At 47.4% G+C, this 9,621-nt stretch overlaps 1 protein-coding gene across 1 annotated transcript in view; it reads left to right on the plus strand.

The window, feature by feature from the left end:
* Positions 1–9,621, plus strand: part of PCNT (pericentrin) — a 133,034-nt gene that overhangs the window by 18,821 nt on the left and 104,592 nt on the right. The window contains 5 exon segments of the mRNA XM_023518087.1: positions 2,171–2,242; positions 2,769–3,024; positions 7,491–7,546; positions 8,867–9,041; positions 9,127–9,266. Of these exon segments, the coding sequence (XP_023373855.1) occupies positions 2,171–2,242; positions 2,769–3,024; positions 7,491–7,546; positions 8,867–9,041; positions 9,127–9,266 (699 nt within the window).

The raw sequence follows: 9,621 nt of genomic DNA on the forward strand, positions 1-9,621 counted from the left end.
CTTTTGTTTTCAATTTCATTTAATTCTGCTCTAATTTTGGTTATTTCTTTTCTTCTGCTGGGTTTGGGATTGGAATGTTCTTCCTTTTCCAGTTGCTTGAGATGTCCCATTAAGTTGTTAACTTCCTCTCTTTCTGTTCTCTTGGAGGAAGGCTTGCAGTGCTATAAATTTCCCTCTTAGGACTGCCTTTGTGGTATCCCAGACGTTCTGATAATTTGTGTCTTCATTGTTGTTTTGTTCTAAAAATTTGGTAATTTCCTTCTTACTCTCATTTATGACCCAGCTATCCTTCAGCATAAGGTTATTTAGCTTCCATGTTTTTGTATAAGTCTGCAGATTCTTGTTACTGAGTTCAACTTTTATTCCATGATGGTCCAAGAAGATGCGAGGAATAATTTCTATTCTTTTAAATTTGCTGAGGTTAGACTTGTGACCTAAGATGTGATCAATTTTTGAGTATGTTTTCTGTGGGCTGATGAGAAGAATGTGTGTATTCAGTTTTGTTAGGATGAAAAATTATGTTGCTTTTAATAGCACCTAATAGTGGATACTGATGATTCTGATAATGAAGATAAGCTTCCATGTTATCAAAGATACATTGTGAAAAGAGCAAACTGAATCTAATAAAAATTTGAATATACATATGCATACAAAACAAAGTATCTTGATGAACAGGAGCAAAGTAAAAATCAGATTAAGTTGAATGATTCCCTGTGGTTGGAGAAGTGCTATATAGTGCAGGTCGTGCACAGCTCCTCTCTGGTGGTGGGAGCTGCACATTCAATCTTTCATGTCAGCATAATAGTTACTGCATCGTTCTAGAAGCCATTAAGAACATTTGTGATTCATGGGAGGCGGTCAAAATATCAAAATTAATTTCGAAGAAGTTGATTTCATTCCTCATGGATGACTCTGAGGGGTTCAGTACTTCAGTAGAGGATATAACTGGCTGTTGTCTAGGGCCACGGGAGCATTAAGTCTCCCTTTGCTACCAGCGCGCTCCTCCGCAACCTGCTGACTGGACACCTCTAGCCATCCAGTGCTGTTGCTTCCATGCGCAAACAGATACGAAGGGCAGACAGCAAGATCTTAAAAATACACTAGAGGAGTCCCTCCTGCTGGTGGGAGTGTGAGCCAGGCCCTTTTTTTTTTATTTTTGAGACAGAGTTTCACTATGTTGCCCTCAGGAGAATGCCATGACGTCACAGCTCACAGCAACCTCAAACTCTTGGGCTTAAGCGATTCTCTTGCCTCTGCCTCCCAAGCAGCAGGGACTACGGGCACCCACCACAGTGCCTGGCTATTTTTTGTTGGAATTGTTTAGCTGGCCTGGGCCAGGTTTGAACCTGCCACCTTTGGTGTATGTGGCTGGCGCCATAGCCACTGTGCTACAGGTGCCGAGCCATACCAGTCATCTTTTATTTGGAGGTTAATTCTTACTAGGATATGAAAGGATTTGATAATGATTGAGTTCCTCACAGAAGGTGCTAGGTCAAAGAGGTTAAGGTCAGGAGTGCAGAGGGCACCCCCTCACGGGCCCCTCTTCATGTAGCCACTCATGTTTGAGCTCTTTGTAAGAAAGACAGTAGCTGAAAAGCACATAAGCTTCCACCACCGTAGAAACCCCAACGATGCTCCCCTTCTTCACGTTGATGTACTTGTAATTCTGGTAATAACCACTTTGAAAGGCTCCAACAATACTGTTAGTGAAATCCTGCATCAGAATCTAACTTGGCAGCTCCCCTAGTTTGACATCCATGAGTTTCTTCTTTTTTTTTTTTTTTTTTTTTGAGACAGAATATCACTATGTCACCCTCAGTAGAGTGCTGTGGCATCACCACAGCAACCTCAAACTTGAGGGCTTAAGTGATTCTCTTGCCTCACCTTCCCGAGTAGCTAGGACCACAGGCACCTACTACAATGCCCAGCTAAATTTTTTGTTGTTGTTGTAGTTGTCATTGTTGTTTAGTAGGCCTGGGTCAGGTTCGAACCTGCCAGCCCTGGTGTATGTGGCTGGTGCCCTAACCACTGAGCTGCGGGCACTGAGCCATGAATTTCTTCTCCTTCACTGACACCACTGATGCCATTTTGGAGCTCTAAAGTACCGTATTTATTAGTGATCATCTTCTCATGTCAATTTTGGGCCACATCTTTTGCTTTCCTTCCCTAGGAACATGAACAAGAACATGAATTTGAGATTATTGACCTCATGGGCAGACCTAATGAGCAGCAGCAGATGCAGGTGACACAGCATGTGGGCCCAGGGCATGGGGCTTTCAGCCTTATGCAGTCACAGCAGGTCTTCTGTGATTCTTACCAGGGCTGGGGAGGGTTCTAGGTGGATGGGCGAGGGCTGCTGGCTTGCCGTCTCCTCTCTTTTGTTTGATTTGTTTCTATGTGTGGGCTACTATAAGGGTCAGTGGAGGGATACCCAGGGCAGGGCATCTGGCCATGTGCAGGCTGCATGAGTGATGCATACTGACATCAGAGCTGACCACCCCAATCAGCTGAGACTCCCACTCTCAATACAGACAGTGCCTTTGTCCGGTGCAAAAGAGGGTGGTGTATGAGGTAGGTGGCCCACCTGCTGGCAGCAGGGCCTAAGGCACAGTGGGGACCCCTGGGAAATGAGGGGCTGTGGGCAGGACACTGGCCGAGAAGCTGGTCAGTTTTGCAGTGGCATTGGGGCTTCCTGGGCACCCTGCCTCTGCCCTTGGGGAAGCTCCGGCTATTTTCAGGTACTCATCAGATGTTCCTTTCTGCTTCAGCCAGCACATAGCCTAGAGCTGGAAGCACTACGTCTGAGCCTCAGCAACATGCACACAGTGCAGCTGGAGCTGGCACAGGCCAACCTACAGAAGGAGAAAGAGACGGCACTGACGGAGCTGCGGGAGATGCTGAACAGCCGGCGTGCCCAGGAGCTGGCTCTGCTGCAGAGCAGGCAGCAGCATGAGCTGGGGCTCATCAGGGAGGAGCATGCTCGGGAGAAGGAGGAGATGGCGCTCAGGTGTAGCCAGGAAACAGGTACTGCACAGGCTCAGGTGAGGACAGAGGCAGGTGGGCAGGGAGCAGGTGCTGCGGACAGGCAGGTGGACAGGAACCAGTGCTGCACATGCTCAGGTGAGGACAAGTAGTTGGACAGGGAGCAGGTGCTGCACATGCTTAGGTGAGGACAGGCAGGTGGGCAGGAAGCAGGTGCTACACACACTCAGGTGAGGACAGACAGGTGGGCAGGGAACAGGTGCTGCACATGCTCAGGTGACACAGGCAGTTGGACAGGGAGCAGGTGCTGCATATGCTCAGGTGAGGACAGGTAGCTGGATGGAGATAGGTGCTGCACACGCTTAGGTGAGGATAGGCAGGTGGGCAGGGAGCAGGTGTTACACATGCTCAGGTTACACAGGCAGGTAGACAGAAAGTAGGAGCTGTACACACTGAGGTGAGGAAGGTGGGTGGGCAGGGAGGGGGTGCTGCCCAGGCTCAGGTGAGGATAGGCAGGTGGACAGGAAGCAGGTGCTATACAAGCTCAGGTGAGGATAGGCAGGTGGACAGGGAGCAGGTGCTACATAGGCTCAGGTGAGGACAGGTAATTGGACAGGAAGCAGGTGCTGCACATGCTCAGGTGAGGATAGACAGGTGGGCAGGGAGCAGGTCCTGGGCATGTATCAGGGCCCTATTCCCCAGGTGCAGCCAGGACACCTCCAGGTTGCAAATTAGCATTCTTTGGGGCCTCTGAAAGAAGTTGGCTTCTTTCTTTCTTTCTTTTTTTTTTTTTAATAGTTTTTTTTTATCAAATACTTGTAAAATATGTGCAGGGTTATAATTTTTTTTTTTTGAGACAGAGTCTCACTATGTTGCCCTTGGTAGAATGCTGTGGCGTCACAGCTCACAGCTTCCAACTCTTGGGCTTAAGTGATTCTCTTGCCTCAGCCTCCCAGGTAGCTGGAACTACAGGCGCCCGCCACAACACCCAACTATTTGTTTGTTGCAGTTGTTTAGCTGGCCAGGGCCGGGCTGGAACATACCACTCTCAGTGTATGTGGCTGGCACTGTAACCACTGTGCTACAGGTGCCAAGCCAAGTATTATAATTTTTTGATTTAACAAATTTTTTAGTTTACATTCTTTCTTTCAGCAAATATGGCCAGGTTCACTAAGCCCCAAGGGGCTGTCCAAGAAGTTGGCTTATTTCTTTAGTAATTTTTTTCATTCTTAGCACAAACTCCAGCTTTCTTATTAGGCATGTAACCCCTCATGTGACACCTGTGGTGTGAGGAGTTTGGGGGCAGTTTTCTGATCTCAGACTTGTCTGGCTGGATCTAGACTGGGCCTGGGATAGCATTGGCCACCCTGCAGGGTTGGTTCTTCTGGCTGCCTGCAGCCTCTGCCTCGTGAGGCTCTGTGTTGGGCTTTCCTAAGTGTTGTCCTGCTCTCTTATTGAGTTCTCCATTGGACTCAGGTTAATTAATTCTGAAGCTGTCATTGGAAGGTGACCTCCTCACACTGCTCCAGATGGGGCCATATCACTCTTGGAGGGTGGCTGTAATCCACTGGTTTCCCTGGGTGCTTTTATATTTGGTGATTATTCTATCTAAACTGGGCTCTTTTTTTCTTTTTCTTTCTTTCATTTTTTTTTTTTTTTAGACAGAGTCTTAGTATGTGACCCTCGGTAGAGTGCCTTAGCACCACAGCTCACAGCAACCTCAAATGCTTGGGCTTAAGTGATTCTCATGCCTCAGCCTCCCAAGTAGCTGGGACTACAGGCACCTACCACAGTGCCCAGCTATTTTTTTGTTGCAGTTGTCACTGTTTAGCAGTCCCAGGCCAGGTTCAAACCCAACAGCCTTGGTGTATGTGGCCAGTGCCCTAACCACTGACCTATGGGTGCTGAGCCTAAACTGAGCTCTTTATTTGTCTAGTATTTACTTTTATGTTTTATTTTAATGGGTTTTTGGTGCATATTTTCTTAAAATAGTTACTACTTTGGTGAACTCTTTTTAAAGATGTAATCCACCTACTTAATGTGAATAATTCAGTGGCTTTTGATACAGTGACGGAGTTAATAGCATTCCTAGTTTAGAACATTTGTCACCCCAGAAAGAACCCGCATCCTGCCCTGTTATCCTCTGTCTCCATGCAGAAAGTAGCTAGTGTCGGCTTGGTGCCCATAGGACAGTGGTTACGGCGTCAGCCACATACATTAAAGCTGGCAGGTTCGAACCCAGCCTGGGCCAGCTAGACAACAATGACAACTGCAACAAAAGATAGCCAGCTGTTGTGGCAGGCACCTGGGAATCCCAGCTACTTGGGAGGCTGAGGCAAGAGAATCGCTTAAGCCCAAGAGTTGGCGGTTCCTGTGAGCTGTGATGCTACAGCACTCTATGAGGGCGACATAGTGAGACTCTCTCTCAAAAAAAAAATGTAGCTAGTATCTTGGCTGGGGGCGTGTTGAGGTCTCCCCTCTCCAACGTCTGCTGCTCTTCCCTTACCCCAAGGGACCTGGTTTCTAATGGTTTTCTGTTATTCCCTCAAGAGTTTCTTCATTTCTTTTTTGTTTTTGAGACAGTCTCACTATGTTGCCTTCTGTAGAGCACAGTGACATTACAGCTCACAGCAACCTCAAACTCCTGGGCTTAAGCGATTCTCTTGCCTCAGGCTCCCAAAGTAGCTGGAATTATAGGTGTTGCCCACCACAATACCCAGCTATTTTTTGTTGCAGTTGTCATTGTTGTTGGCCTGGCTTGTTTCAAACCCACCAGCCTCGGTGCATGTGGCTGGCGTCATAACCATTGTGCTACTGCCACTGAGCCTCTTCATTTAGTTTTAAGCAAACACAAATGCATGGTTTTATTTTCTTCCCTTGTTTTTTGACATTTTATTTTTTTGGAGATAGTCTTACTTTGTCACCTTCAGTAGAGTGCTATGGTGTCACAGCTCACAGCAATCTCAAACTCTTGGGCTCAAGCGATTCTCTTGCCTCAGCCTCCCAAGTAACTAGATTACAGGTGCCCACCACAATGCCGACCTATTTTTAGATACAGGGTCTCACTTTGGCTCTCTCAAACCTGTGAGCTCTGGCAATCCACCTGCCTTGGCCTCCCAGAGGGTGGGGATTACAGGTGTTAGCCACTGCACCTGGCTATCTTTTAACATTTTAAATGTGGTTTGCCTCTTATCTTTGCCTCTTGTCTTTCTGCCTGCTTTCTCTGTGTGTGCACCTGGGCCGGTGTCATCCTAGTCCACTGAGGCCTGCCTTGCTTCATCCCCTCATCCCCGGTCCTGCTTGTGGCTGGCTTTGTGTCCTGATGGGTGCACTGTCTTATTTCTCTAGACCAGTGGTTCTCAATCTTTCTTTTTTTTTTTTTTTTAGAGACAGAGTCTCACTTTGTCGCCCTCAGTAGCGTGCTGTAGCTTCACAGCTCATAGCAACCTCCAGCTCTTGGGCTTAGGTGATTCTCTTGCCTCAGCCTCCAGTAACTGGGACCACAGGTGCCTGCCACAACACCTGGCTATTTTTTGTTGCAGTTTGGCTGGGGCTGGGTTTGAACCCGCCACCCTTGGTATATGGGGCTGGTGCCCTACTCACTGAGTCACAAGCGCCGCCCGGTTCTCAACCTTCCTAATGCTGTGGCCCTTTAATACAGTTCCTATGGGTCGTGACCCACAGGCTGAGAACCACTGCTCTAGGAGGCCTCCCTGTGCCTCCCTGTGCCTCTTTCTTCCTGCCCAGGTCTCCAGGTGTATGCCCACCTCTCAGACCCATGCACTTTTTTTTTGAGACGGAGCCTTAAGCTGTCCCCCTGGGCAGAGTGCCATGGCATTACAGCTCACAGCAACCTCCAACTCCTGGGCTCAAGCGAGTCTCCTGCCTCAGCCTCCCAAGTAGCTGGGACCACAGGCGCCTGCCACAATGCCCGGCTGTATTTTGGTTGCAGCCATCATTGTTGTTTTGGCGGGTCCGGGCTGGGGATTCGAACCCGCCACCTTAGGTGTATGTGGCTGGCGCCTTAGCCGGTTGAGCCACAGGCACCGAGCCAGACCCATGCACTTTTAATGTACCTGCCTCTTCCTCTGCTCTACACCTGCTGCTCCTCAGGAGGCTCCTGACCACCCGTATTGCTACTCAGGGCTTTTTTCTTGGGCTTCTTTCCTTTTGAGGTTGAGGGATGTTGAACCTTATAGCTGCCCCTGCTGCCTCTCCTAGAATCTGATGTGTGTGAGCTCTGGGGTTCTGGTGGCCAGAGGTTAGAATGGGTTTTAAGTAGTGACAGGTGGGAGTCCTGGGGACTGACCTTCACTGTGGTCCTGTGTGGCAAGAAGTCTCAGTTCCTTTGCTTTGGCACAAATATACCTTGTTATTTAAACTAGTCATCACAGACTAGTCCTGTCATCCTGGGAATGTTTGCAAATGTACTTGGGGCATTTAATAGTGTAGTCATTAAAAAGGTTGAGACTGAGTGGTCTGAGGTACTTTTTATGTTTTTCTTGCAGCTGAGCTGAAGGAGAAATTACAATCAGAGATGGAGAAGAATGTCCAGATAATAGAGGTAATGTGATTGATTAGAATAATAATCCATTCTGGGTGCAATAGCTCACGCCTGTAATCCCAGCATTCTGGGAGGCTGAGGCAGGAAGATCCCTTGAGCTCAGGAGTTTGAGACCAGCCTGAGCAAGAGTGAGACCCTGTCTCTACTGAAAATAGAAAAATGAGCTATCTCTTAAAGAAAAAAATCATTTGTGTGTGCATTGTTTTTCTTACCCTTCCCTAGTCTCCTGTCATTGTCTTACCTAGTTCAAACCAATCAGAGCTGCTCAGAGCTGTACTGGAGAGCCCTAGTTGAAAGTGTGTTGCATTCTTTTGTTAGTACAATTTGTATTTGTCAGAAAACTTGTTTTATTGTTTCATGTTGATTCTGTGTCTTACCCATGCTGGTTTTGTGTGTGGCTCTCATGGCCTTGACCTATTTGGGATTTGGCCTCTGTCCTCTTGTGCTTGTGTCCAATAAAGGAAGGTGAATGTGGCAATTCCTTGAGAGGCTTGGGGTGGAGGGCTGGGCTCCTCGGGGAGCAAGGAAGAAGTTTCAGGTGGGACAGGGTGTGGTGGGAGATCATCATAACCTTTGGGTCCTGAGTTGGGTGTGCTGGCCCTGCTGTAAGGCTGTGGGGTGGAAAGTGTCCAGCCTCCTGCCTCTCTGGCTAGGAAGTGGGGACAGAGATCAGCCCCAGACAGATGCTGGCAGAGTTGCTGTTTCCCTCTGGTCTTGCAGGGAGATGGGTATATGAACTTTTAAGGGTGACTGTGGATTCCACTTTACATTCAGAGGCTGGTTCTGTTTTGAAATAGGTGGTCCTTTGTCTCTGTTCTTTGACTATACCTGCAGATGCTTTTGTTTCTGTCTTTTCAGTAGTTGATAAAGAGACTAACTGGCCACCAAGAACCTATTTGTGGGACAGTTTAGTCTGGGGGTTATAACTGTCCCCTCTTGGCAGTGTTTTTTTTTTTTTTTTTTGGAGACAGGGTCTCGCTCTGTTCTCCAGACTGGAGTGCAGTGGTCTCATCATAGCTCACAGCAACCTCATGGGCTCAAATGACCCTCCTGCTTCAGCCTCCTTAGTAGCTGGGACTACAGGTGCCAGCCACCACAATGGGTAGCTACTATGTTCCATAGAGTCATCTTGCTGTGTTTGCCTAGGCTGGTCTTGAATTTCTTGTCTGAAGTGATCCTCCCACTTAGCCTTCTGAGGAATCAGGATTGCAGGTGTGACTACTTTCCCAGCCTCACTCTTGGCTTTTGACTATGAGACTTAAATTTCTTTACCACAGATAATCAACTCTTGACTGTAATTTCCTTTTTCTTTTAAATTAGACCCTGAAGCAAGACTGGGAATCTGAAAGAGATTTATGCTTAGAAAAGCTCCACAAAGAGTTATCTGCAAAGCATCAGTTAGAGATGGAGGATTTACGGAAACAGTTTCAGAAAGAATTGGGAGAACAGAGAGCTGAGTTGGAGAAGAGTTTTCAAGCCCAGAACCAGACTGAATGTGAGTGTCTGATTAAAATGAGCAAGTCTGAAGTGAGGAGGACACGTCTTATTATAAACTAAGTGAAATTTGTCCTGTGTTCTAGCTGCTGCACTTCAGAACTCGGTGGGTCAGAAGGGAGCAGCCGTGAGGGAGCCGTGTGAGGACCTGCCATGTGATCGCTGCTGCTACTTAGAAGGCATCCAGGGAAAACTCAGAGAAAAGGAAAAAGAAAAACAGCTAGAGGTTGGGCAAGAACTTGTTTTTAATTATTTCATATATTAGAGAAGTTTTAAAAGATTTTGAAATTGTTTTACACTCTGTTATTTGCTAAATTACAGTAGTTGATAACTAAGGTAATTAGTAACTACATTAAAATATAGTTACTACATTTTAAAGAGACTCAGTATTTGGTAAATGAAAGGTAAGGATTTAGAGCCTGTGAGGTTGGTTTAATAATTATGTTCAGGCTCAGCGCCTGTAGCTCAACCGGCTAAGGCGCCAGCCACATGCACCTAGGGTGGCGGGTTTGAATCCCCAGCCTGGACCCACCAAACAACAATGACGGCTGCAACCAAAAATGGCCGGGTGTTGTGGCGGG

This window comes from Otolemur garnettii, unplaced genomic scaffold (assembly GCF_000181295.1).
Source record: "Otolemur garnettii isolate 467f Iridium unplaced genomic scaffold, OtoGar3 scaffold00128, whole genome shotgun sequence".
Lineage (NCBI taxonomy): Eukaryota > Metazoa > Chordata > Mammalia > Primates > Galagidae > Otolemur > Otolemur garnettii.